General features: G+C 39.0%; 2 protein-coding genes and 1 long non-coding RNA gene across 5 annotated transcripts; 1 reads left to right on the top strand and 2 right to left on the bottom strand.

The window, feature by feature from the left end:
• Positions 1 to 515: 515 nt before the first annotated feature.
• LOC6585307 lies at positions 516 to 21,742 on the bottom strand. 2 transcript variants are annotated; one of them, XM_044011721.1, is made up of 8 exons: positions 21,701 to 21,742; positions 11,566 to 12,220; positions 5,416 to 6,620; positions 5,253 to 5,351; positions 5,069 to 5,185; positions 4,046 to 4,999; positions 2,996 to 3,046; positions 516 to 2,923 (listed from the first exon to the last, which is right to left on the bottom strand). In XM_044011721.1, the coding sequence occupies exons 2-8, from the start codon at positions 11,695 to 11,697 to the stop codon at positions 1,810 to 1,812; spliced, it is 3,672 nt and encodes a 1,223-aa protein (XP_043867656.1). In that variant the 5' UTR covers positions 11,698 to 12,220; positions 21,701 to 21,742; the 3' UTR covers positions 516 to 1,809. The 2 variants fall into 2 exon arrangements, with proteins under 2 accessions (XP_043867656.1, XP_032588470.1); XM_032732579.2 differs by lacking the exon at positions 21,701 to 21,742 and having other exon boundaries at positions 11,566 to 12,235.
• Positions 21,743 to 21,886: 144 nt separating this feature from the next.
• On the bottom strand, positions 21,887 to 22,553 carry LOC122756717. Of its 2 annotated transcripts, none has more exons than XR_006356551.1 (2): positions 22,287 to 22,553; positions 21,887 to 22,097 (listed from the first exon to the last, which is right to left on the bottom strand). It is a non-coding gene; the product is annotated as an uncharacterized LOC122756717 (long non-coding RNA). The 2 variants fall into 2 exon arrangements; XR_006356550.1 differs by having other exon boundaries at positions 21,887 to 22,092.
• Positions 22,554 to 23,258: 705 nt separating this feature from the next.
• LOC6585306 (GATA zinc finger domain-containing protein 10) lies at positions 23,259 to 26,343 on the top strand. The gene has a single exon (XM_044006938.1). The coding sequence runs from the start codon at positions 23,783 to 23,785 to the stop codon at positions 24,821 to 24,823; it is 1,041 nt and encodes a 346-aa protein (XP_043862873.1). The 5' UTR covers positions 23,259 to 23,782; the 3' UTR covers positions 24,824 to 26,343.
• Positions 26,344 to 26,708: the final 365 nt, after the last annotated feature.

Raw genomic sequence — 26,708 nt, 5'->3', positions numbered from 1 at the left:
AAATATTTTTAAAAAATGCTGCCTTTCTATTCGCTTCTCAGCAAAAACAAATTACATTTTTAATATATTTTGTTGTTGTTGCTCTTGTTGTTTGTTATTGTTGTAATTGCACTTGTTATTGTTGCTGGTAGTTTTTGTATTTTCGTTTTTTTTTTTTTTTTTGTATTTTATCTCATGTTTTTTGTTGTGTAACTTTAGGTTGTTGTTCTTGTTATTAGTTATTATTGTTGTTGTGTTGTCTCTAGTTTCGCTTTCATTTGTTCCAATTATGCATAATTTAATATAATAATAATAATAATAATAATAATGATATTTCACTAAAGTTAAAATTCAGTACTTTAATAAATTGCAAATTGCAATCTACATAAATATGTGTGTGTGTTTATGTGTTTTGTAATGTCTTGTATATAGCCTTCTTTTATGAGCTAATACAAAAAAAAAATTATTTATATATATATATATCTATATAGACATACATATATCTACCAAAAGTTGTAAAAAAAAATAAATAAATGTTCAGTTAACATTAACCATTCACATTCACATTGACATACAGCATTGTTGCTTTAGTATGTTTGACAGTATTTAATAAATACTAGTGTATTACAATATTTTTAGTTAAATTATTAACGGCGCCAGAGTTTAAGAAGTCCAAAATGTTTCAACTAACGACTAAAACAAATTGATTAAATAATAAAAAAAAAAAATTTTAAAAAAATACCGACATTTAACAAAAATTAAAAAAAATATATTACTTATACAATATAAAAATAAAATGCAAAAAGAATAAACCAAATAGTTTTTGCTTGATGTTTTGGAATGACCGCTTTGCGTGTGTATGTGTGTGTGTGGATGGGCGTGTACATGTGTGTGCGTATATGTGTGTGTTCTCTTACATTCTAGGAATGCATAGCATAGAGCTGCTATATGTATTTCACTATAGATCTAATACAAAAAAAAAGTATATATATATATATACATATATATATATATATGGTCTAGAATACATTTGATGTAGTTGAATGCAGCGCACGATTTGCACATTTAAATACTATATAAAAAATACAAATTGTTGTTGTGGATTTTGTTACTGCTGTGCATGTGTGTGAGTGTATCGATGTGTGTGTGTGTGTGTGTGTGTGTGTGTAATACTTAAATAGTTAGGGATAGTGCATTGGGCGGGACCGGGAGGCATTTGTCGTCGTAATCATAAAATGTCAAAGTTAACATTATCGTTATCGTTAAAGTTATCGTTAATGTCACTGTCATCGCTATCGATATTGTTATCGTCGTTAATATTAGCTGCATCATTTCTGCACTCAATGTTAACGTGACAGGTACTGGCAACATCCTTGGCACAGTTACCGTTATCGTCATCGTTATCGTTATCGATACTCTTAACAAAGATTGCAGTCATCTGTGATATTATCGATTCGCAATCTGCAGCTGCTACGATGAATGTTATCGCATTGAAAATATTTTGCTTGTGATCACTTGATATCGTTATCGATATCACGCTCAAAAATTGGTCATTTGTTATTGGTAATTGTATTGTCAATCGATCGACATCGAATAGCATAATAGGAATGTCTATGCCACTGTTGGCGACTGTATGTCATTGTCAGCGTTATTGTTATCGATATTTTATATTTTAATGTTTTATCAATTTTGATTTTGTTTTTACTCAATTTGGTTTTTGCGTTGTTCAATGGGTTATTAACTAACGTTTGAAAGTTCACTGTTATCGTTATCGTTATCGCCCCAGCTCAACAGTCCCCGTCTGATTTATCGACTATCGATGACCGGCATCTAGCGCGTAAAGGCACTGAGAAAATGTGGCCCACCCATATCGAACTGCTGCTGCTCAAAGACATCGTCGACCATGCCCCCGACCCCCGGCACATTCACCCCATTGGGCAGACCGAAGTTCGCCCCATTGGCCGCCAAAGTGGCCGCAGCCGCCGCCACAGTGGCCGCCTTCAGTTGACTAATCGCCAGCATTGGCGGCTTATCGCCGGGCTTCCAGCGACGATGGATGCCCATCGACTTGAGTTTCTGACAGACGGACGACGGCGATATATTGATGCCCTTCTCGGCGAGCCGGGCGGACACCTTCCAGTATTGTATATTGCTGTCCTCCTTGATCAGTTCGAGTATCTCACGTGTGATCTCCTTGTCGCGCAGCTCCCGCTCGGCGGCCTTCAAGCGGCGACGGGTGTGCAACAGTTTGCCGCCATTCATGGATGCCGATTGCTGCTGCTGCTGCTGTTGTTGGTAATGTGATGTTTCCGCTGGTGTCGGGTGATGCAGCTGCTGCTGTTGCTGCTGTTGTTGTTGTTGTTGCTGCTGCTGCTGCTGCTGCTGCTGCTGTTGCTGCTGCAGCAACAATTCCTGCTGCTGCTGGCGCTGCTGTTGCTTTTGCTGCTGCTGCTGCTGCTGCTGCTTGTTGATCAGCTCCATTTGCTGCTGCTGCAGTTCCTGCAACTGTTGCTGGCGCTGCAGCTCCTGCTGGTGACGTTGCTGTTGCTCCTGTTGTTGCTGCTGCTGTTGCTGTTGCTGCTGCTCCTTGGCAGCTAGTGCGGCCGCCTCGTCACGCCCCTCGCTGCGCTTGTTGCGATACGAAAGCGGCACGCCCTTCAATATGGCATCGCGCACCTTCCAGGCCGTCATCTGGGAGACGTTCAGGGCGCGCGCTATCTCCATGGTGGATGCATTCTGGGCCACCAACAGCTTGGCCATTGCATACTTCTCGTCGTCGATGAAGACGTTTGGCTTGCGCGGCTTCTTGCCAGGCTGATGAACCACCTGTTGCTGCTGCTGTTGTTGCTGTTGCTGCTGTTGCTGGTGGTGCTGTTGCTGCTGCTGTTGATGGTGATGGGAATGCGGAACAGGTGGAGCTACATTGCTGCCAGAGCTGCCATTACTAAGAGGAATAAGGAGAGAGGGAAAGAGAGCATTAGATAGAATCGGCATGCTGTTAAGGCCTCGCACTCACCTTTCGTTGCTGTTGATGGAGCGCAGGGACAGGTTGACAGGCAAAGCGTGACTGCAAGAGAGTTACTTAATTAGTTATACAGTCCATAGAAAGAGAAGGATAGTGGAAGTGTATAGAGACAGGTAGGGGGTAAGAAATAGAGATAGAACGATATAGAGAGAGAGAGAGAGAGACAGATAGGGTTTCCCTTAGAAAGAAACCTAGTTTTCCGACTACTAATCGAGGACTTAAAATCAGCTCTAAAATCTAGTAAGCATGAAAAACCTAAAGAAAAGTTAAAAGGTTTTCCTATCAAAATTTAAAGCTTCATAGCGGTTTCTTTCTCGAGTGAATATAGAGGATCCAAAGCAAAAGTCATAGTAGCTATAGAGTTTTCTATGTTAGTTCAAGTGACCAAGAAGGATCTGTCTAGGAATAGAACAAATATCAAATAGATCAAGGGCAGACTAATTTTAGTTAAGGCTACTTGAAGACTTGCATATTTATAAATTTAGTTAGCAGTAATGGAAATTAGATGGATGCTCCTAACAACTCAAAATCACAATAGAAAATAATAATAAAATGTATAAAGTGTTAATACACTTCTATATCTATAGGGCAGACTATCTTATACATATGACACTCTTTCACTTCTTTCTTTCTTCTATGTCTGCATAAGAATGAAAGTGAGTCGTAAATTCATTGAGCTCTTTACACTAAAGTGAAATGATAAGCTTGAGTCTGATAAGCTCAGCTGTATTAAGTCGTACTCTAGCTGAGCTAATGAAATGATGAGCTTGGGTCTAATGAGCTCAACTGGAGTAAAACTTGCAGAGTGGAAATAAACTCAAGCTTAACTAAACTTGGAGTACGCTTAGGACTATTCCTTCATCTAAACAGAGCTAAAAAAAACTGGCATTCCTTGTACATTAAGAGCTAAGGGCTAATCTAAGCCAAAGTTACTTCACTCAGAGCTGCAGTTACAATTCCCACTCTATCAAATATATAAGGTAGCAATGGATATTCCAATACACTTTGCAGTCATGGATATTAATCGAGCACTCGACTCACTTGGGCGCGACGACTGAGGGCGGATAACGCGTCAACATGGGCATCGTTCCATTGTGTGCGACCTTCTGCTGCTTTTGCTGCTGCTGCTGTTGCTGCTGTTGCTGCTGTTGTTGTTGCTGTTGCTGCTGCTGCAGCTGCAATTGCTGTGCGTTTACAATATGCGGAAAGCGATGCGATCCCGCCAATAGGCGCTGATAGGCCTCAACGTCGGCGCGTGCCGGCAGGATGCCGCTTGGGGAAACCGAAACGCCTCGCTTGCCAAGCTGCTCGTGGTCCATGTCGCCAGCCTCGTCCATTGGGCTGTGCTCCTCCAGCTGGGCGCGCATATCGTAGCCATTGTGCTGCAGCAGTCCGCAGACATCGTCCTCGCCATCGGCATAGCCGGCCGTTTCCTCGGCGCCAATGTCGCCAATGCCATCATCGTCGCCATCGTCGACAAGGCCATCGCCATCGCCGCCATCGCCATGCGCAGCCAGCTCATCGTCCATGTGGAGTGCGGAGTGCTGCTGCTGCTGTTGCTGCTGCTCATCATCGCTGTCCAGTTGCTCCTCCTTGATGAGGCCCAGGCCAAGGTGGCTGTAGGGCAAGGCCAGCTGCTGACGCTCATGCTCCAGCTGCTGTTGCTGTTGCTCTAAATGCTGCTGTTGCTGCAATTGCTGCTGCAGCTGCATCTGTTGGTGCTGCTGCTGCTGCTGCTGTTGCTGTTGCTGCTGTTGTTGCTGCTGTTGTTGCTGTTGCTGCTCCTCACTGGCCTGGTCCACGACACGCTCATGCAGACTGACGCCATTCACCAGACTCTTGCGCAGACGCCAGGCGAAGGTGCGCGAAATGTTGAGCTCATTGGCGATCACCGTGGTGGTGGCCTCGCGCAGGATCAGCTGCTTGGCCAGGGCGATCTTCTTGGCGTCCAGCTTGATGCGAGTGCGCCCCTTGCGCTTGTTGGTGATGCCCAGCCTGAGCAGGAGGAGAAGGAGGCAGGCAAATCAAGTAATCAATTTCAATGTCTCAACTCAAGCCACTTACTTGCGATTATTGAGATGCAGTGCAGCAGCATCTGGCGGCGGCGGTTTGCGTGGCGCCACGCGCTTCGTAAAGTTATTGAACTGCACAATGTTCTGCTTGAACAGCTGCTGCAGGGGCCTGCAAGAGATTGATCGAAATATTGTAAGCAACGGCTCAATCATGATGATGACCGATGATGACTCACATCTTGGCCGCCTTGGAGGGGCAGCCGGTGCGCTTGTGCCAGCCCAGATGATGGCCGGTGGGGAAGAGCACATGGCAATCGGAGCACTGCATGGGCCGACTGTAATGACAGATGAGACATTAGGATCGAATGCTGGCAAGGATTCAAGTCATTCTTCACTTACGTCTGATTGCGTCGCTTCTTGACGCAACGGCCGCGTCGTATGTGCTTCTCGAGAAAACGCTTGTAGAAATAGGTCTTGCGGCAGTTGGTGCACTCGTAGACGGGTCCCGGTGTCCCGTGCACGCTCTGCATGTGCGCCTTGAGTATCTGCTTCATCTCGAAGCTGTGGTAGCAGTGCGGACACTGAAAGCCTTGTCCGCCGCCAGCCGCCGCGGCAGCGGCAGCAGCCGCAGCAACGGCTGCAGCAGCCGCAGCTGCATGAACACCGCCATCGGCAGAGGCGGCGGCGGCAACAGCGGCGGCGGCGGCAGCAGCAGAAGCGACTCCTCCATTGAGCAGACCAGCTGCTGCATCGTTGTCGCTGCCCGTTAGCATTGTTGGGTCTGGATCGGAGGGCGTGATTAGTTCGATTTCTGGTATCAATGGCAGCGACATCGCCTCATCATCCTCGTCGTCCTCCTCCTCGTCGCCATCGTCCGCGCCGCCCAGATTATGATGGCCGTTGCCATTGGGGAACTTATTCATGCTCCGCTGCATATACTCCTGCATCAGGCGTATCGAATTGAAGGGCAATTGCTCTGGCATCTCGTTGTCCTCGTGCGACGACAGCGGCAATGGCTCATCCTGCTCATCCAGCTGCAGCTGCTGCTCCAGTTCCTCGCCATGCTCCTGCTGTGGTTGCTGCTCGTGCTCCTGCTCCAGCTCCAGTTCGTGCGCCTCTGATAGCTGCTGCTCCATCTGATGCCCATTGCTCTTGGCGTGTCCATTCTGTGTGCTCGCATTGCCAGCAGCATCCTCGGCCTGGGCATTCGCCCCGCCCTCCTCATCCTCTTCGTTGCCATTATCCTCCTCCTCCTCCTCGTCATCATCGTCGGAGCTGCTGTTGCTGCTGCTGCTGCTGCTGCTACCGCTGCTGCTGCCGCTGTTGCTGCCGCTGCTGCTGTTGCTGTGGCTACGGCTGTGACTGTTGGTGTTGCTGTTGCTCTTAGCCTGCCCGCCAGCAGCAGCCGCAGCAGCGCCGTCTGCGACCGCTGCCTCCACCTCGCTCCTCGGCTCGCCCGTGTGCCCCTCGATCTTCTTGATCAACAGCTGCTGACGATAGAAGTTGTCGGCATCCTCGCACTTCTTCTTGAACAGGCACGCCGAGATCGCCGTCTTGGCACAGCTCACACACACCTGCTGCGGCAAGGTGTCATTCTTGGAGATCTGAAAATGGAAGGGGATTTCAATGAATATATTTGCACATTTAGCAATATCTATCAATTCAAGGGTTAGTAAACGCTACGGGTCTCTGGGTTCCATTGCCTAAGCTCAGGGAATTACATTATCAGATTAGATTTCTATAAACTGATATCTGAATATTAGTTCAATAAGAACATCCTCCTAGTTACGCCCAAGATATGTGTGGAAGGTAGACAGATAAAAGGACCAACCCAGCAAAAATTATTAGTAGAGAAAAAATATAAAAAGTGCTTGGAGGACAGTCTGTGATTTTTGAGGCATTAGCGCGGCCTATCAGCGCTTTAAAAAACATTTTAAATTCCTGTAATAAGCATTAGCATTAAATACTAAATACAAAAAATACAATATAAAAACTTCGAGTAGTGCTACTAAATATATTAACATATTCTAATTACTAATCATTATTGACCAATTATACTTAGAAGCAGCAACCAAAATAAATTAAATTATTATACAATAAAAAAAAAAAATTAAAAAAAAAAAAAAGCTTTAACTTAAAAACTAAAATTATATATGAATAGTACTGAATATACAACACAATACTGAAATAATAGAAATAATATTATTGCAAAAAATAAAATACTAAAAACTATGAAAATACTTCTAATTCAAATACTAAAATAATAGTAATTAATTCTAAAAAAAAAAAAAAACAAGTAAGAAGACTTTAGTCGAGACTGCTCGACTACGAGATATCCTGAACCCTCCAATCTGATATTCTAATCACTGTGCACTTCTTTTCGGCACACATACATACACACGCACGAATAAGAGCGCACTCTGCTAACTGTGCAATAAGCAGCGACTGCGCTGCAGTGAGGGCAACATTATAAGAATTTATTTGTTGAATAATTTAATTTCTAGACGTACAATCTTAATGAAACTTTCAGAACATAATCATAATGTTCAAATGTATGTACATTCTAAAGCTCCAGTCTCTAGTAGTAGTCTAGTAGAAATACGCTTCTTACAAAGGTAAGGGTGAGGGGGTGGAAATAGGAGTGGGGGGTAAATTATAACAAAAATCGAAATTATATAAAATACATATAAGTCTACATTTAAAATTTGCAAGCTCTAGGTCTAAAGGTGTAGGAGATATAATTAAATAACTAGCTTTCGATAAGGGTTTTAATCGATAATAAAATATCGAGAGTAGTTATCGATATTTAGAGAAAACCTTGATATGCGCGTGATATACACGGACCTAGGAAAGTCTCTAGCTCTTATATCTTCTGAGATCGACGCGTTAATACATACGGACGGACGGACGGACAGACAGATAGACGGACAGGACCAAATCGACTCAGCTCGTCGCCCTGATCAAGAATATATATAGTTTGTGGGGTCTGCCACGCCTCCTTCTGCCTGTTACATACTTTTAACAAAACCATTATACCCAGATTTCCCATTTTCAATGGGCTCAGGGTATAATAAGAGAAAAAAGAAACCAATGATACTAAAACTCTTCTAAAATACATATGCTACTTTTAAAATTTCTAGGAAAAATACTGATTATCATATTGTAAGAGCAGAATAAAGTTTTCAACTCTATTTGTCAAGATTCAAAGATATTATTTCTTAAATAACAAAATAAACATAAATATGCATATATATCCTAAACATTATATATGTATATCCATATTACTATATGCATATATGTATATAAATATATTGTACCTTTTTATGTAGATTTTTTTTTTTTTTTTTTTTTTTTTTTTTAGACATTCATTTTTGGTATTTACGCATTTTATGATTTTACGAGCTTTTTCTTTTTTGTTTAATATAATTTTGGGTCGACGAACTAAATCACAATCAATTTGTAAAGCCAAAGGAACAATAGACCAAAAATAGAAGAAAGAAAATCATGAAAATAATAAAGAAGGAAAGAAACAGAAAACGTCTCAACAGGTTTTGTCTGTGTGCGTGTGTGTGTATTTATTATTTAATGAACAAAATAGAAATAATAGAGGATAGCTAGATAGAGGTATGTAGGTAGAGGCAGAGGTAGAGGCAGTGGTAGAAGTAGATAGGTACATATAATCATGTTCGTTAAACAGAAACCTTGATATGGAAAAACTGTTTTATTTACACAAGAATTAGCAGAGCTACAAAAATAAATACCAACACACACAAAGAATACTCAAGCATGCAGACATATGCATGTATGTGTGTGTATGTGTATTCATTTAAGGTATAATAAATGCGATCTGCTTTGCCATCTTATATTTCATAATGAAAGAAATATAAATGCAAAGCAAATGAATAAAACTGAATAATTTATAATAAATAACAAAGCAAAGATAGAGAGAGAGAGAGAAAAAGCAAGACTAAGCCGCTCTCAAATTGAACCAGCCAGAAAACCAGAAAATCATTTCACATTCAGGAAAAATTACAAGCAACAAATAAATTGTATGTAACGAAAAAAAATACATGAATGGAATGGAATGAAATGAAATAAAATCAAAGCAGCGCTCGCAGCGCAAAGCAAGCAAAGTTTATAACGACAACAACAACAAAGACGACGACAGCGACGACGTCGTCGGCGTTGAGGTGCGAAGCAGAGTGAGAGGAACAAGAGTTCCCGTCGTTGTCGCAGCTCGCAGTTCCGTCAGCTGCGTCCCGCCCCCTTTTTGGGTGGCAAAGGGGCCAACGAACGTCTAAGCCGACTCTACTACAAACTAAGTGAATGAGTGAGTGCCGCATGCCGAGAGCGCGGCGCGAGCGAGATGGCAATGGGCCAAAGCCGAACAGCGGAGAGCGCTGAGCGCAGTTTTGAGCGCGCGAGAGCGCAGATGCGAGAAGCAATAACAACAACACAACAAACGCAGCGCAGCAGCAGCAGCACAAAATTGTAAAAGAAAAATTTATGGAATTAAACCAAACATATGAATTATACATTCACATGTGTGTGTGTGTATGCAAGTATGTGTATGTGTGTGTGTGTGTGTGAGACGTCAAACAAAAGAAGAAAAATTTATATGCATGTGTGTGTGTATTTATAAGCATACAAGCATAAGCAGCAATTGAAACGGTAAATTATTTTACAAAAGCAGCAAACGAAAGAAAACTAAACACAAGAAACAGAAGAAATTCCACTTAAAAAAAATAAAATAAATTATGAATAAAAATACAAACATATGTATGTATGTATGTATGTATAAGATTCCATGGCTAAGAGCTGTATTCACCCTAAATTGTATATTGTCTGTATGTATGTGTGTATATAGATATGAATATAGTATATATAATACATAAATATATGTATATGTTTATAATACCAAAAACTAACCGAGCTGAAACTGATCCAAAGAAACAAACAAACAGAAAAAAGAATTACGAAAAAAAATAAACAGACAAAAGCAAACGAAACGAAACTCTTTTTTTTTCTGCTGCTGTTGTTTTTATTTAATGTCAGTTACTGTGAAAAGATAAAAAAAAAAAAAAAATGCTGTGAATTGTGGCTATTCTATGAAATATGTTAATACATCAGTGTGGAGGCTATATAATAGATATATAAATATATATATTCATATACATACATATATACATTTATAGACTCTATACAGTTGTATCCGTTAAGTGCAAAGAACACCTAAATAGCTAGCTCAACTTGTTGAATCAGTTTATTTGTTCATTTGAACATTGCTGGCTCAGCTTGTGAAATCGGTTAATTTGGTCATTGCTAGCTCAACTCGTGGAATCAGTTATTTGTTCATGGCTAACTCCACCTGTGGAATCAGTTCATTTTTCATTTAACACTTGCTATCGAAACTTGCGGAATCAGTTGATTTGCTCAAAACTATATTAGTTCATTTGTTAGCATTTGCATTGAGTCATTGATTCATTTTTATTATTTACAATTAAAAATAACTGCATCAATTTGAAAGCTAATAAATTCAATACGTGCTCATGAACTAGTTCATGAACTAGTTCAACTGAACTAATGATATATAAATGTACATGTATTTAAAACAACATTATAATATAGCATTCTACAATTAGTTGCTCTACCAATTCTTTTTTATGAGTCGGTTTAAATGAACTAATTCAGATATACTAACTATCAATTTGTAGAATAATATAAGATGAATTGTGCTTTTAAATATTAAATATTTATGTTAAATTGAACTAGTTCACATTAACTAACCTAACACATTTGTTACTTAATTGATACATAAATGTATTTTGTAACCTTGAATTCAAATTAGTTGCTCTATTGCACTAGCTCTAACGAACCAAGAAATCAAATTCAAAAATTCAATTGTAGAATGATGACATACATATTTTAAAATAGTTTTGTTTACTCATTTATTTTGCATGTATTACTTTGAGTTATTTAAATTCTATAGATAAAATTCTTGAAAAGTGTTTATTGTGTTCATCGAATTCTATTAGATTCTTTTGTGAAGCTTTAGAATTGTTCAAAACTTTAATCAGCGTAAACGTACATTCCAAGTGGAATGTATATAAAAGATATATGTGTATCTATACTAGACATAGCAAATCTACTAGATATCTTGAAAGACTTTCATGATTTATTCTTCGCAATCTGAGTTTGCTAATTATATTTTTATGTAATTTGAACTCGTACTTGATGTACGTCTTTTCTTTTGAGATACTAAAGTAGTTTCAATTCTGTGCCTCGCAATTCGTGATAAAAATAACAACGGAAACTGAATAAAAAAAAACCTTGAACTCGAATTAAATGAATTTATTTTAATATTGAAGAAATTAGTGGAAACAGCTGAAGATTTTTCTACACGAACAACAAAGTTCATTAACAGAATCCAAAGACGAGGGCCGCTAATATAGTTCTAGTAGCATATCTGATTGGAAACCTTGCAGATCTATGCTAAAATACAGTCTGTTTATGTACGATATGTTGAGTGTACGATAGAGTTTTCCTTACCTTAACATCAGCCAATGTTGTGATCTTTTGCCAAAGGGAATCCTCGCCGAATATGGAAATCATTTGCATGGAGTTTGTGTGCGATGTAATGCAAATGCGACATAATTGCGGATTGCATATCTCGGCGTCCATTTTGATGTTGTATCAAGAGATCAGGATGTGCGGTTGGAATTGTTGTCGAAGATGTAGCCCTGGTCGTGATGCGTCGTTGTGGAATGGAAATTGGAATTTGAATTGGATTTGGATTTGGATTTGGAAACGGAATCGTAGCCGACGCTGGAATTGTTGTAGCTAAAACAGCAGTCAGAGTTGGAGATGGAGGCGTGAGAGCAGCCAGCCGGCCAGCCAGCCAGCTGCATGCCAGTTCTGCTCCTCTCTAGCGTCGCACTGCCGTTATTTATCCACGCTCACGCTGCGGCGACGACATTGGACTTCAAAGCGAAACAGCCGAAAAACGAACAACAACAAATTCAACAAGTGGCTACCGAATTCGCCGTACAGACAAGAGTGTGTGTGGCGAAATGTTTGCAGCGTTTTTCCTTTGGTCGAACTTTTGTATTTTTATAGTTTTTTTTTTTTTTTATTATTCTTTTTGCTTATATTGGAAAAGACGACGGAAAACGTTGACGCGGTTGAAGTGGCGGCGATTTGGGTACTGAAATGGAATACAGAGAACAAGAAACTATTTATTAATAATGAGAGAGTCGGAGAAATATAAAAAATACATACGAACAAAAAACAAACGTAGACGAAAACTAAATAAATAAAAGTAAGAAAAGAAACAACAAGAGAGGAAAAAATTGAAATTCAAGAAAATAAAAACACGCACACAATAAACACACACACACACATACGCACACAGCAGGCAAACAAGCTATCCCCTGCCCCTTCTTTGTCACCTTCGAGCGCAACCCAATCTATATATGAGACTCGAGCATTTTTATTATTGTGTAGATTCCAAAAACAACAACAACAACAAACGGTAATACAATTCTTACTGTCGTAGCTACACAAACACACACACACTCTTACATGCATACGAACTTGATACACACACACACGCACACAGTCGCAAACGAAAATAAAATTACACAAAAGAAAACAAGTCAAAACTAAAAAAAAAAAAGCTAAACTTAAAAACATGCACACACACATGCCCACAAAGATACACGCACACACAGACAGTGAGAAGCGAACAAATAAATAATAGCAAAAATCGTAACGAAACGAAATAATAAAATAAACTCTATGAGCCGGATGACTGCTACTAAAGGCACGAATGCAAGGGGGTGAGACGTTTGCGAGAGCTGAGGTGAGGTGAGGTTAACCGCCACAGAAACTACAACACGATAAATTCATGTTCTCTCGCGCTCACTCGCGCGCTCTCCTACTCTCTTAATCAAATCTATGTGTGCGTGTGTGTGTGTGTGTACGCTTAAAAGGGTAAGCAAGGACGGCCAAAGGGAGAACTCAAGTCGGTGGTGGTGCTGCTGGTGGGAGTATGAGTGTAAGACACAGTGAGATAGAAAATGAGAAGAGATAGAGAAGGAGCAGTGGGCTGGGCTGCGGGTGTTGCTGCACAGAAAAACTACGCAAAATGCCAAGGGCTTTGCATCCTGAGAAGTAAAGACAAGCAAACATCTGCATATTACTTGAAAGCGAGTACAACTTTTTTGTGTAGCTGAAGCGAAAAAGGAATCAGCTAAAAGTCGTCACATACAAACATACACACTCACAGACACATATATATGTACGTGCATGTAATTTATGCACGACAGAGAAGAGATAAAGCGCTAAGCTTTACAAATACCAATGCAAGAAAGATATGCTGGAAATAAAATGAATATAAAAATACTTCGATGTAAATGCTAATTATACGGTAAATTCAGAGCTTGCACAAATTACACTAAAAAATGGCACACAAAAAATACACACTTACAGCACCTAATCAAATGCACACAATGATCAACACTGAAATGCCAATGCAAGTTTTCCAATGGAGCGAGGAATGTGAAATTCCTGAACCAGTTCCAGAATGACGACAACGCGCTTCTTGTGCTATTCAAATGATGGAAATCAAGCGAAACACAAAAAACAACAACAACCAAATGGCAAAGTAAAATTTCGATGGGATCGCACTGAGTAGTAGAAGACGACGACGATGAAGAAGAAGGAAATCATAAGATCTAGAAACTGCAGTCAGTCTCGCAAATAGAAACAAGAAATAAGAACATGCAATAACTACGCAAACGCTTACAGCGACTCTTACATACACATCGGCACATGCACACACACACACACACACACACACACAAGCTCACAGTTGTAGTTAGAGACACCAGCAACGACCTGGAAACTGGAACTGAAAACCCAACCAATTTGCAATACATATTTGTACGAGCGAGTACTCGTACGTACGTACAATTCCCGTCTCCATGTCTTTTTCTTCTTGCCTGAATATAACTACAATAATATCTGTATGTATGTACACACGTTAGTATACTAACAAACATAACTATGTACATGTACGGAATATCTGTATAATTTATAAAGACATTCACACACACACACACATACATACAGACAGGCATTTATACATTCATAACTACATGTGTATGTGCATGTGTGTATGATTTTATATGCCCTGCCCGCATATGGAACGTTCAATCGGTAACCTCCCCTTCCTCCCTTTCCCTCTTCCCCTTGCTGCCCCGCACCTTATTCCAGCCATTAGCATTCATTGTGTTGTCCAAGAGTCGACTCTGCAAGCTCTTTTGTTTAGAGTTTAAAATAAAATTAAATAAATTGAAACCATAGTAAAGAAAAACAGTAATGGCAACAGTAATGAATACAACGTTAACGTCAACAACATCAACGTCAACGCCAACGTCGATGCCGATGCTGACGCCGATGTCGACGTCGACGTCGCCGTTAATGTTAAAGTCGCTCGCGGTTTACATATGAGGAAATATTACATTTTATAACAAACATACAAAATGCATGAGCATGGATAATGAAAGAGTAAGAGCGGCAGCAACAGCAGCAGAGCAGCAGAGCAGCGCAGCAGCTATTGCCGGCATACACTATGAGCTAAGAGCGCACAACCGAAGAGAGAGACGAAAGCCTGACTGCTACTAAATAGTAATGGCAGAAAAGTCAAGAAACTCAACATTTGTCTCTTCTTCTTGTTGTTGTTGCTATTTTCTGTTCCTGTTGGCCCATTCGTTGCTTTAGTTATTTTTTTTTTTTTTTTTTTTTTTTTTTTTTCAGTGTGCTAAAGTCGTAGTCCAAGTCGCAGCCAAAGTGCCCAACGGACAACTATTAAAGAAAAACAACAACAACAACAAAGAGACGATGAAAAACAAATACACGCTACTTACACTTACTAGCCATACATAACTACAATACATATGCATCTCTCCATATCTCTCGCTCTATCTTTCTCTCTCGCTCTCATTCTCTCTCTCCCGCTCTGCCTTGCTTACTCGCTGTGTAGCGCACGTACATTTAATACTTAACTCAACCTCTTGTGTCGTCGCCATCGTCGTAGTTGGTCTGTGTGCTTTAACTTTGTTTTTTTTTTTTTTTTTTTTTTTTTTGATTTTTTTATTTAGCTATTGTACAGTTCCACAGAAAATTTATACAACGCACGGACGGTGAGCGGCTGCGAAGACACAAAGGATGGGTGGGGGAGGAGAGGAAGCGAAAAGCAATGGTACGTACAATTTAATATTTGTGTGAGCATATTTGCGGACACGAACACACACACATAGACCAAATGTAAGAGAGTGAGAAAAAGAGAGAGCAACAGCGCTGAAGACTTGAGGAACACACATCGCAAAGAACGAAGACGAAGTTGGCGCACTGATAGATTTACACACACACACACACACACATGCCGTGGCTTATACTCGCATACATACATACATATGTGTGCCTTTGTATGTGTGCGCACTAGATAAATTCTAAACGCTGTCGTTGACTTAGAAAGTATCTATTGAAAGAAATAGTGCGCGCTTCTTCTTATACCCTGTAACCATAAAATGCGCAAAAATTGAGTACAATAAAATTGTGCAAATGTAGGAAAAGGAATGCAAGAAGCATAAAGATGTGAATACGCACATACAGACACAATGAGTGAGAGGGTCGCTTCCAATTGGAAATTAGCATAAATTGGAATTATGCAGAAATTTAGAATTTTAATTTCAAACTTCGCAGAAAAAGTTTGTTTATTATTCTTGGTGTTTTTGCTTCATTCTTTAATTACATTTTGGCTTAAAAATAGAAATATAAAAGAATTTATGAATAACAAAATTCTATAGGCAGAATATCACATATTTTAAAGAGAAAACTAATGAAAATGGTTATTGCGCGGTTCCAATTGGAAAATACTAGTTCAAAGTGGATACATTTTGAATAAACTAGTTGGAAATATTTATATGCAGATTTTTAAATATTATATAATCAAGGTACAACATAATTATATGCATTTGCATATGTATATTATAACTAACACCATGTAACTATATGGTTATAATTATTATAACTAACTTCATGTAAGATTTCTATGTATGTATGTATGTATATATGTATATATTGTACCATTGAAGCTAAACCTTTCCGATCTTTTCGACATGTGCGTGGTAATTTACAAACTCACGACAATGAGCACACAATCTGTATGATAATTCACATCTACTTGCTATAACAATGGATCCGGAAGAGCAGCTAAACAGCTATACATGTATATACATATCTTTATATATATGTTTATTATAAGATGAGGTTTCTGAAGATACGGCGCAAAGCCAACAAAAAGAAATTGAGCGACAGAGAGAGCGAGAGAGAGAGGGAGAGAATTGGTAATTCAAACAAATTATAATAGTGCACCTGTGTTCATCCATATGATTTTATATTTTAATTAAATGATTTTCACCTTAATCCTAAGAATGCATACTAAATAGCAACTTATAGTGTTTTTAAAAGAGAAGCAGTCCAAAATCGTTCAACGACATGTGGAAAAACTAGTATTTTATATAACAAAATCAAAACACCGCGCTTTTCAAAGTATTCCATATAAAATTGTTGTTAATTTTGAAGACTGTTTTCATTTGTTGACTATGCGAAGACTTTGTGCCTTTTCGTGATTTTTTAGTTGTAGCTCTTTAACTAATACGCAGGTGTTTTGTTTTTATTGATAAACTTAATTAAATAGTGAATGCAGCTGTGTTTAAATTTTTGATGTTTTCACTCGATAGATAAGTTATATTCGGACCCAAATCAAGAAATTGTTGCTGTTCGAACACATTTTTTGTTCACTGCAGTCGAATGACTTTAAAGTGCTTTAGCTCTGGTAAGCAAAGTGGTTCGATCTATCGAAATGTTGACTCAATAGTGCACATCATTCAGATCTCACATAACTGTATAAAAACGGAGTTGACTTTAAAATAATGTAAACACGTATATGGAGATATCTCTGTATATACAAATATGTCTACATCTGTATATTCAAGTATCCAATATAAAGATATCTCTATATATATAAATATATCTATCTACATATGTATACAAGTATCAAATAGACAAGTGAAACCTACGCATGTTATTGAAAGATACAATTTTTGCACCGTAAGCAATATGCTCTATAAACATACATACATACATACATACATACATATACATATATCTAAACATCTACAATATTTGTATACATATTGAATGATATTTAATCGCTTGATTGGTGGCACTTGCACCAAATTGTGTAAACATTTTCCGCGTAGTACATAAGGTAACAGAATATACAAAAATAAGTAACGGCTTCTGTTTCGCGAACAAAATTATTGCGAAATTCACAGAAATCGAAAATGGATATATCCACAAATGCAAATTGAATAATGGGAATTAGAGAAAGGAACAGACGGCCAGAAGGAGAGCGATACAGTGAAACAGAACGAGAGAGCTGCATTAACACAAAGATACACACATACATACACATGCATATGCATATGCATATGTATGTGCGTGTATATAGATTAATATCGTGTACCTAAGTTGGGGGCAAAGGAATGCGCTAAAGCAAGTCGCAAAAATAAACAACTGCCGATAATGACGATTATGATAAATCCAACGATAATGATGATGATGCCCACGTAGAGGATGTGAGCAAGGCAAGGCAAGGCAAGGCACATCAAATGGGATGAAGTAGAAGTAGCAGCAAATGAAGAAGAAGAAGCATTAGTTAAAGTTGCACAAAGAAAAAAAAAAAAAAAAAAAAAACAACAAAAACACAAAAAAGCAAAGCAAATTTAACGAGCAGCTGATTGTGGGACTAACGAAATACCCTATAATAAGATCTAAATCTATATTGTGTTTGTATGAAAGGAAAATATCAACTAATCATAAATATTACTGAACAATCAAATGGAACTAAATAAATAAATAATAATAATAATCAGAAATATTTACAATATAAAGATATATAATTATATATTCTATATATTTCTGATCATACATATTTTAAATTTTAAAATTTCATTTATTGATGTATTTAGTGCTACATTTATTACTGAACAATCATATATTTGTGATATTTCACATACCAATAAAGTTACTGTCACAAATCTGAGCAAACAAACTAAAATCCCAAAGTCAATGTACCCCATTCCTTGACTCTGGTAAGAAACTGGGTATGCGAAATTGAAAGAAACAAGCTAAGATGCGTGTGGGCGGTGGGTGTGTGTGCTCGAAGGAAGGTAGAAGACTCAAGGAGAGCGCTACAGGAACACGCAAATGTGGTAAAGCGTCAGAGCGAGACGCAAGACAAAGTTGAAAGAAAAGGAACGAGAAAAACCAAAACTAGACAAAAACTTGGCAATGGCAACGGCAACGGCAACGGCAAGAGCAGTAAAGATAAGCGCACAGAGCGACAACTCAGAAGTGAGAAGTGGGAGCTAAGAACTGGGAACTGAGAACTGAAAACTGGGAACAGAATAAAGCGCATAAAAAGCAAAGCAACAACAAAAGCATTCGCATAGACGAGTTTGTGTTCTGAAGGCGAAGCGCAGGGGACGGTAATCGAAGAGAGCGAGCGTACGATAGGCGGAGAGGGGCGGGCAACAGTCCAGGCAGCGCCATAAATGATGCCAAACCAGCAAGTCCTCTCACCTATGTTGCTATATATGTATGTATGTATGAATGCAACTGTTTGTGTGTATATGTGTAAGTGCTTGGCTTTGTATAACTCTACACCCAGTTCTCAGCCCCATCAACATCATTATCATCATCATCATCATCATCATCGTCATCGTCTTCGTCATCTTCAACATCATTAATGCAACGCAATGCAAAGTTTTAAACCGCAAGCAAAAGCATTCGCATTCGCATTCGCACGAAAGTCGCAACACGAATGCCCTTTCAGGCAGTACCAACAACAACAATAACAACAATAATGTTGAAAACATACATAGAAAGTCAAAAGAAGATAGAAGAAAACAAAACACATTTGATGCTTTATCTAAGAAGTTATTACTTTATTTGCTGCAGTTCGTTCTTAGCGAGAGCGGGAGCGGGACCAAACGCAGAGCGCAACTAAAAGAGACTTGGCGCAAAGAAAAGAGAGCGCAAGAGTGTAATAAATGCAATTACCGCATGGGTTTGTATGTGTGTGTGTGCGAGTGCATGAGCCTGGCTGTCTGCATCGCTCTCTGTTTCTATGTGTCAGTGTCTTTCTGCGCTAGTATTTGTGCAAGTTTTATAATTTTTCTCTAGTTATTTACGTTGTTGTTGTTGTAATGCTACCTTTGGTGTATACTCTTCTGAGCTACGAGTGTGTACAATCACTTTGACATGCACGCTGATAAGCTATGTATAGAGAAAAAGTTACTTAGATCTTATCTCATGTTTATTTTCTTTATTTTCATAACAAACTAAATATAATATATTTGTTGGGTTTTTTTTTAATTTTTTTTTTTTTTTTATTTATTTTTAGTGTACCTGTGCTTCGTTGTGATGCATTATTGCTATGGCTCCTACTATGACTACTTCTTTTTCCTTTTCTTCTACTTGTTATTTTATGCGTTCACAAAACTTGAGAAGCAAAAACAAAAATAAACGACATTTTCTGTATACGCGCTGCCGTCGCCGTTGCTGTCGCCGTCTCAGTTGCCGCCGCAGTCACTGTCAGCGTTGCTGTTTGTTTGAATGCGCCCACCCGCCCCCTGCCCTACCGACAAGCCAGCTCAGTTGAGCCGTTTTTGCAGCGCTGCTGCTGCTGCTGCACTTACTGTTGTTGTTTTATACGTTTTCTTACACATATTTTTCTTTCTTTTTTTTTCATATGCATTTTGATATGCGTGTGCGAGTCGACGATGTTTTTTTATTTCGTCTATGTATGTATGCGTGTGTGTATATGCATACGTATATGTGTGTGTGCTCGCCTCGGATCAAATTTGTTGAATTGTTTATTTAGTACACTGTCGTTGCTGTTGTTGCGTATATTTTTTTCAGTTATTGTTATTATCGTTAGTTGCAGTTGCATTGCGCTCTCAACGTTTGCTTTGCTCGTTCGCTCTCACCCGCTCATTCGTGCACATTCCGTCAATTTGCTGTCTCTTTCATTTTTGGTATTTGTAAATTACATAAATTGTCTTGGACTATAAATTACGGGAAGATTATTATGGATTGCTGCTATGGCTATGTATGCATGTGTGCGTGTGAGTGAGTGAGTGTGTGAGTATGCATGTTTGTGAATGTATGCATGTGCATAGGTAGTTGCCGTTGTTGTTGGCTTTGGCTTGGTTCGGTTTTGGTTTCGTTTTGAAGCGAACGCAATAACCACAGCAATAACAACAACAACAATGTATTTTTATGCTTTTATAGAGATCTGCATTTAATGATACTCTGTTACATCTATGTATGTATGCTGGTATGCATGTGCACGTGTGTATTTGTGAGGCAGAGTCTGGAAATGGATATGGTTATGTTAAATAGCAAGTTTTGCATGTGTCGTAAAATGCCAAGCGATATTTTTTGCTGCTGCTGGCAGCCAGACAAAGGCAGGGCAAAGGATCATTAAAAGATGCTGAAAATGCCTTTGAGCGTGCGCCTTTTACAGCGGCTGCACTCTTATCGGCCCAACTAGATTTGCAATTGGGATGACAGCGCAAACCTAAAACAGAAGGAAAGAAAAGCCACAACAGCAAAGGTAATCTTATTAAATCTGTCTCTTTCACCCTCACACATGCATTCCAATGGATTCCAATTGCTGGCATTAGATATGCGCTGACGGCTGCGCCTGATTAATCGATTATATTAATCGATGCATATGCCTAGCCTAAATGTCAATATGCCTGTGTGTGTGTGTGTGTGTGTGTGTGTGTGTGTGTGTGTGTGTGTGTGTGTGTGTGTGTGTGTGTACTCGTTAGATTTAAAGACGTGACAAAATGGCGCAATGTAAGAAAGTTATTAGCTACAAGAAGCATGAAAATGCGAGGTCATTAAACTGAAACAAGACTCAAAAAAGAAATGCTAAAAAAGAAGAGAGAAAATGCGAAAAATATAAGAGCTGGTAGAATTGTATATCAAATTGATTCGCAATTGAAAATTTACAGCAATTATTAAACTTAATTTAATTTATACATGCATATGCATTTCTATCTCTTTCCCTCTCTCTCTCTCTCCCTGGGTGTATAAATATCTATGAGAACAATAAATAAATACATGCACACACACAGAAAAAAAAGAAATACTCTTGGCATTATCAACGTAATCTCTGCCGCAAGCTAAATCACAAACAAACACACACACACGCAATGATTTAACGTAACTATTCCAGTGGCTCAGCTCAAGTGAGCATAGTTAATGGCAAACAACAATAAGAACTAGCGAAAGAGACAGAAAGATACAAATACGACAGGCGGCAGCAGCAGCAACAGCACATACACAAACTCACGCACACATACATACAAACGATGGCAGTAATAATAACAATAAATAAATTGAAGAGTTAAACTAATAACGAAATATGCACACACTCACACAGACAGGCAGTTATATCTATAACTCAATATAGTGTTTGTATGTAAAGTAAACGTAACACACACATATACTAGCGCGCATATATTAAATACATACATACCTTTATTTAGTCGAAATTGCTATTTATTTTCTTCTACTACTACTTTGCCGTGCCTATGCTGCTGCCGCTGCCGACGCTGCTGCTGGTACTATTGTTGTTGTTGTTATTGTTATTATTATTATTAGTTGTATTGTTGTTGCCGCTGCTGCTGCTACTTCTCCGTTTCTTTTTACTTATTAGTTTTTCACACAAGCAGAGAATCAAATTGGAATGTGTAAAGTTGCCTTTTATTGTTCATGTTCGTTTCGTATTGTATTTATGTATGTGTGTAAGTATGCATGTATTGATATTCATATATTAAAATTTATGTTATATGCCATTATTCTTTAAGGTGCTTACATAAATTTGGTTGAATTTGTTCTTTTCATTAATAATTTCTACATTTTTTGCACCTGCACTTTGCCGAATTTCACATTTTGTTTGCAATAAAAAAAAAAAACAGTAAAAAAAAACAATTGATTTTATTTAAATAAATATACTTAATGAACACAAACTTGTCACTAATGAATGAATGAATGAATTTTCACAATTCGCATTGACAAACGGTTTTAAACACAATTCAAAAAAATGCGCTGTTGCTGATTACAGTTATGTTCAGTTGTTTTGAAGTCAATTTACGCAAACTGCGACGCAGCGCAGCACTAAACATAAGACGTCCGCTCACGGCAAATATCTGACAAGACAAAACAAAAGAATCAAAAATAAAAAACCCAACACCAAAAACATCAGCACATGACAAATGCACTGACAAGGTGGAACGTTGCCCTAAGCAGTTAAGCAGCGCGCTCTGAGAGTGCGAAGCATGTGCAGATAGTGACGTCACGATTGCTAAGCCCACGAGTAACATATGATAAAAAGGTAAATAGCTTATTAATGCTCATACTTGTTTTCTTAGTTTTTATTCAACAATAAATGGTGTATATCGTTAGCTATAAATTTTTATTATTAAAAATTTTATCGACAATACAAGTGGCTTGTGACGTCAACGCAGCCACTTGCTCTTGGGGTACCTATCCAATAAAAATACTGTTACGAACTTTACATGTTACCGCATTCTTACAGCACTTACATGTTAAGTTCGTTTAAGCTCAGTTGGTGATGTTTACACCACAAAATCTGTGTATCGATATGTAAGTAATGCTCGATTCGACACGATGCCGCACCAGCGATAGTAAATTTTAACAGCTTTATGTTAAAAATAATTAATTTATGAAAATTGAAATTCTTACAAAAGATATTAAACAAATAACTTAAAATTCAGATATGCAGGGCGAAATTTAATATATTAAAAATATATTTTTAGAAAATTTAATAAAACCAACAAGATGATTTAATGTATTCATAAATGATGCACTTATAATTAAATTATAATTTCCATAATAATATATGTTTAAGAATCATAATAAAAGTGTAATTCTTCATAACTGATTATAAATATATTTGAAAATATTTGTTATCGATTTGTGTTTACAATTACAGCCCTGTGTGTGTTGCTCTGCAACCGTGCCGGCTATCTTTTGACAATTGGAATAAAGCAGTGCCGCTCGCCCCGCAACACCTTTAACAAGCAACATACGCCAACAACTGGAAGTCAGCGTTGAGCATAACAGAGCCAAAATGAGTAAACAGCACTTCCATGCGAATTATTTGGTGCATGCGTGTTCGTCGGTGTGTGCGTGTATATCGTGGAAATTGTGACTTCCAATCAGAATTTGGAAGTTTCTTTTTTTCCATATTGATTAGTTATATGTCGCTTTTGTTGTTTACTCGCCACATTGTTTTTTCGAGCTGTCTTTGCAACTTGTGTGTGTGTGTGTATTGCGCGCGCGAAAAAAAAAATACGCAAAAAAATAAATTTTAGAAAATACAGCAAAACAGAGTGTGGGAGAGAAGGGCAAGAGAGAGAGAGCGGAACTCAGCGATACGGCAAGCGAGAGCGAGAGCGAGAGAGAAAGACGGAGCAAACAAGCGAGAGAGTGCGTGTGCGGAGGAGGAAGAGGAAATTACACAAAAATTTTTGGGCGCCATCAAAGATATATCTACATATATACATTTGCCATCGACAATTAAACACCCTCTCCGATGTCCGCGGGTGTGGGTGGCGGCGGAGGCAGCATTACCACAGATCATCATAGCCGTTTATACTTCCTCAACTCGCCGACGGCGCCGCTGACGGCACGCGATTCGTTCTTCATAAAGCCGGAATATCTCAGCTATGAGAATCCCATGCATCATCTATACCCAAGCAATCGAGGCTTAATTGAGTACAATAATTATACGACAGTTGCGGCCGCTGCTGCGGCGAGTGCGAGTACAGGTGTTGCTGCTGCTGCAGCTGCTGCGGCGGCTGCTGCTGCTGTTAACACCAACAACAGTGGTAACAACAACAGTAACGGGAACAACAACAACGGTGGCAACAACAGCGGCGCCAACAATAACTCCGCCAGCGGCAACAATTCAGCCAGCAGCAACAACAACGCCAACAGCAACGCCCGCAATAGCGGCGGCGGCAGCGGCGCTGACAACAGCTTCCAGCAGCATACACAACAGCAACAGCATACAGCACAGCAGCAACATCCTCCGCAACAGCATCCGCAGCAGCAGCAACAACAACATCCACAACAGCAGCAGCAGCAACAACATCCACAGCAACAGCAACAACATCCACAGCAGCAGCAACAGCAGCAGCAGCCGCATCCATTGCATCAGCATTTGTCCACCGGCCTCGTTGTCACCGGCGTCGCACTTGGCCACCAATCGTCGCGGGCTCAGAAGGCGGCACGGCGGCGCAGCAACGAATCGATTGAGGCACGGGAACGGCGTCTGGAACGGAACGCGGCGAGAATGCGGGACAAACGATCGAAGGAGTCGGAAGCGGAATATCGCCTGCGTTTGGCCAAAAATGCGGAGGCGAATCGTGTACGCAGGCAAAACGAAAACGAAGTACAAAGAACCTTAAGACTGATGAAGAATGCCGCCCGTCAGCGTTTGCGGCGCGCCAGCGAATCAAGTGACGAGCGCAAGAAGCGCCTGGCCAAGGCAGCTGAACGGATGCGCGTCTCCAGGGCCAGTGCGCCCAAGGTGATTAAACCGCCGCTCGAGGATCGCCTTAAGGGCTATTAAAAACAAAAAAGAGCAAATCTACAAAGAGCCCAATCAGACAAACAAACACACACACATACACACACACATGCATATGCCTGGCGCGTTACTCCAATCAGAGCGCAACATTGGAAGCTTGTGAAGCGGGCTTCAGCAAGTAAAGTGCACACACATCCATAAACACAAACAGAAACACACACACACACAGAATCTAATCAAATGGTATCTAATCAGAAATGTGCAAGCAAACACACACGCCAAAAAAAAAGAAGTAGCAGTAGCTGCAGCATGCAGAAGAAAGCATAAGAAGAAGCAGTACCAGAAGCAATCAGAAGAAGAAGAAGAAGCACATATGCATAGCTACATATGTATGTATATGCTGTTATGCATGTGTGTACGTGTGTGTATAAGCAGAGCAGCACGAGCAAAGAATATAGGAAGGAAACAGAATTATATATACATATATATAAATATATACACCAACAACAACAAATAACAGCTATAAATAATATATATGTACACATAAAAAAAAACAAATGGAAACAACATATAACATTGACATAGAATTGACTTTAAAAAAAAGGAGAAAAAGAAGAAAAAAATTAATAAGTAAATTGAGCAGAAGAGGAAAAACAGCCGCATAAAATTTAAATATAAATAATATATATACATATATATATACATATATAAAAGAAGAAAACCATAATATTAAAAAGAAATGAAGAAAAAAACGAGGCACTTTTTTTGGCAGCAAAAATAAGTGTGAGAATTTTTTTTTTATAAGTTAACATTAACAAAACAACAACAAAAATGAAGTAAAAGAATATGGATAAAAACAAAAAACAAAAAAACAAAAAAAAAAACACAAAATAAAGTATTTTTATAATGCATGCATTATATTCTTACAGTAAATGTACATATGTATGTGTATATGCATACATATATATGTGTGTGTATACATACATACATACACACAACCATGCATATGTTTGTGCATGTATGTATGTACATATATATAGAAATAGTTATATATATACACAAACACAGAATAATATATAGATACACACACACGCGAAAACAAACACATACACAGTCATGTGTAAATGTATGCACCTCTCACACCACAAACATATGTATGTGTGGTATGTGTGTTCGTGGAAGCAGCACAGCAACAGCAAACCCCAAAAAGCGAAATGCAAAAAGCAACAAAATTAACTTCAACCCCATATGAACACACACACGCACACACACAGTCACACAAGCTCACATATGCACACACACATATACACATAGACGTTTGCATACAGGGTGACTCATTGCTGACAAATTGCAGCGTGAGTCTCCAAAATTGTCTTCTAATTGCATTTTACACACACACTCACCTACATACACTTTCAATAGGCATTTTGTTTTTCACTGCCTGCAACAGGTGCGCCATCTGGCGATCATTTGTGCAAGCTGCCACGTTTCATATTTGCAATTAACAAACCAACAGGAAAAAAAGCACAGCTAAGCGAAAATTAAAACAAATTCCAAACATTCAATATAAGCAGCCTCCTGTCAGTGTGTGTGTGTGTGCCGCGACATGTGCATAAATAATCCATACGGGATTATGTATGATATTTACAAACACACACAAACATGCATGCATACACACGCATACATTTTCACATATATTTACATATATACATATGTATATGGCATATTGTTATAGTAACATTGAGCGCCTCCCCGCCCTCCTTCCTAGCCCGTCAACTACAAGTAATAAACAAAACAAAATTAAAGGCAACAATATAAATTATAAATATATATATATACATATATATATAATATAAGTTCTAGTCGAAATTTCAAATTGTTTTTTTCTCTTTCTTTTGAATTACTCCCCCACTGTAACGGTGCCCCG

Source organism: Drosophila mojavensis, unplaced genomic scaffold (assembly GCF_018153725.1).
Source record: "Drosophila mojavensis isolate 15081-1352.22 unplaced genomic scaffold, ASM1815372v1 contig_136, whole genome shotgun sequence".
Taxonomy (NCBI): domain Eukaryota; kingdom Metazoa; phylum Arthropoda; class Insecta; order Diptera; family Drosophilidae; genus Drosophila; species Drosophila mojavensis.
The sequence above is the reverse complement of the archived record's forward strand: the minus strand, read 5'-3'. Positions and strand labels throughout refer to the sequence as shown.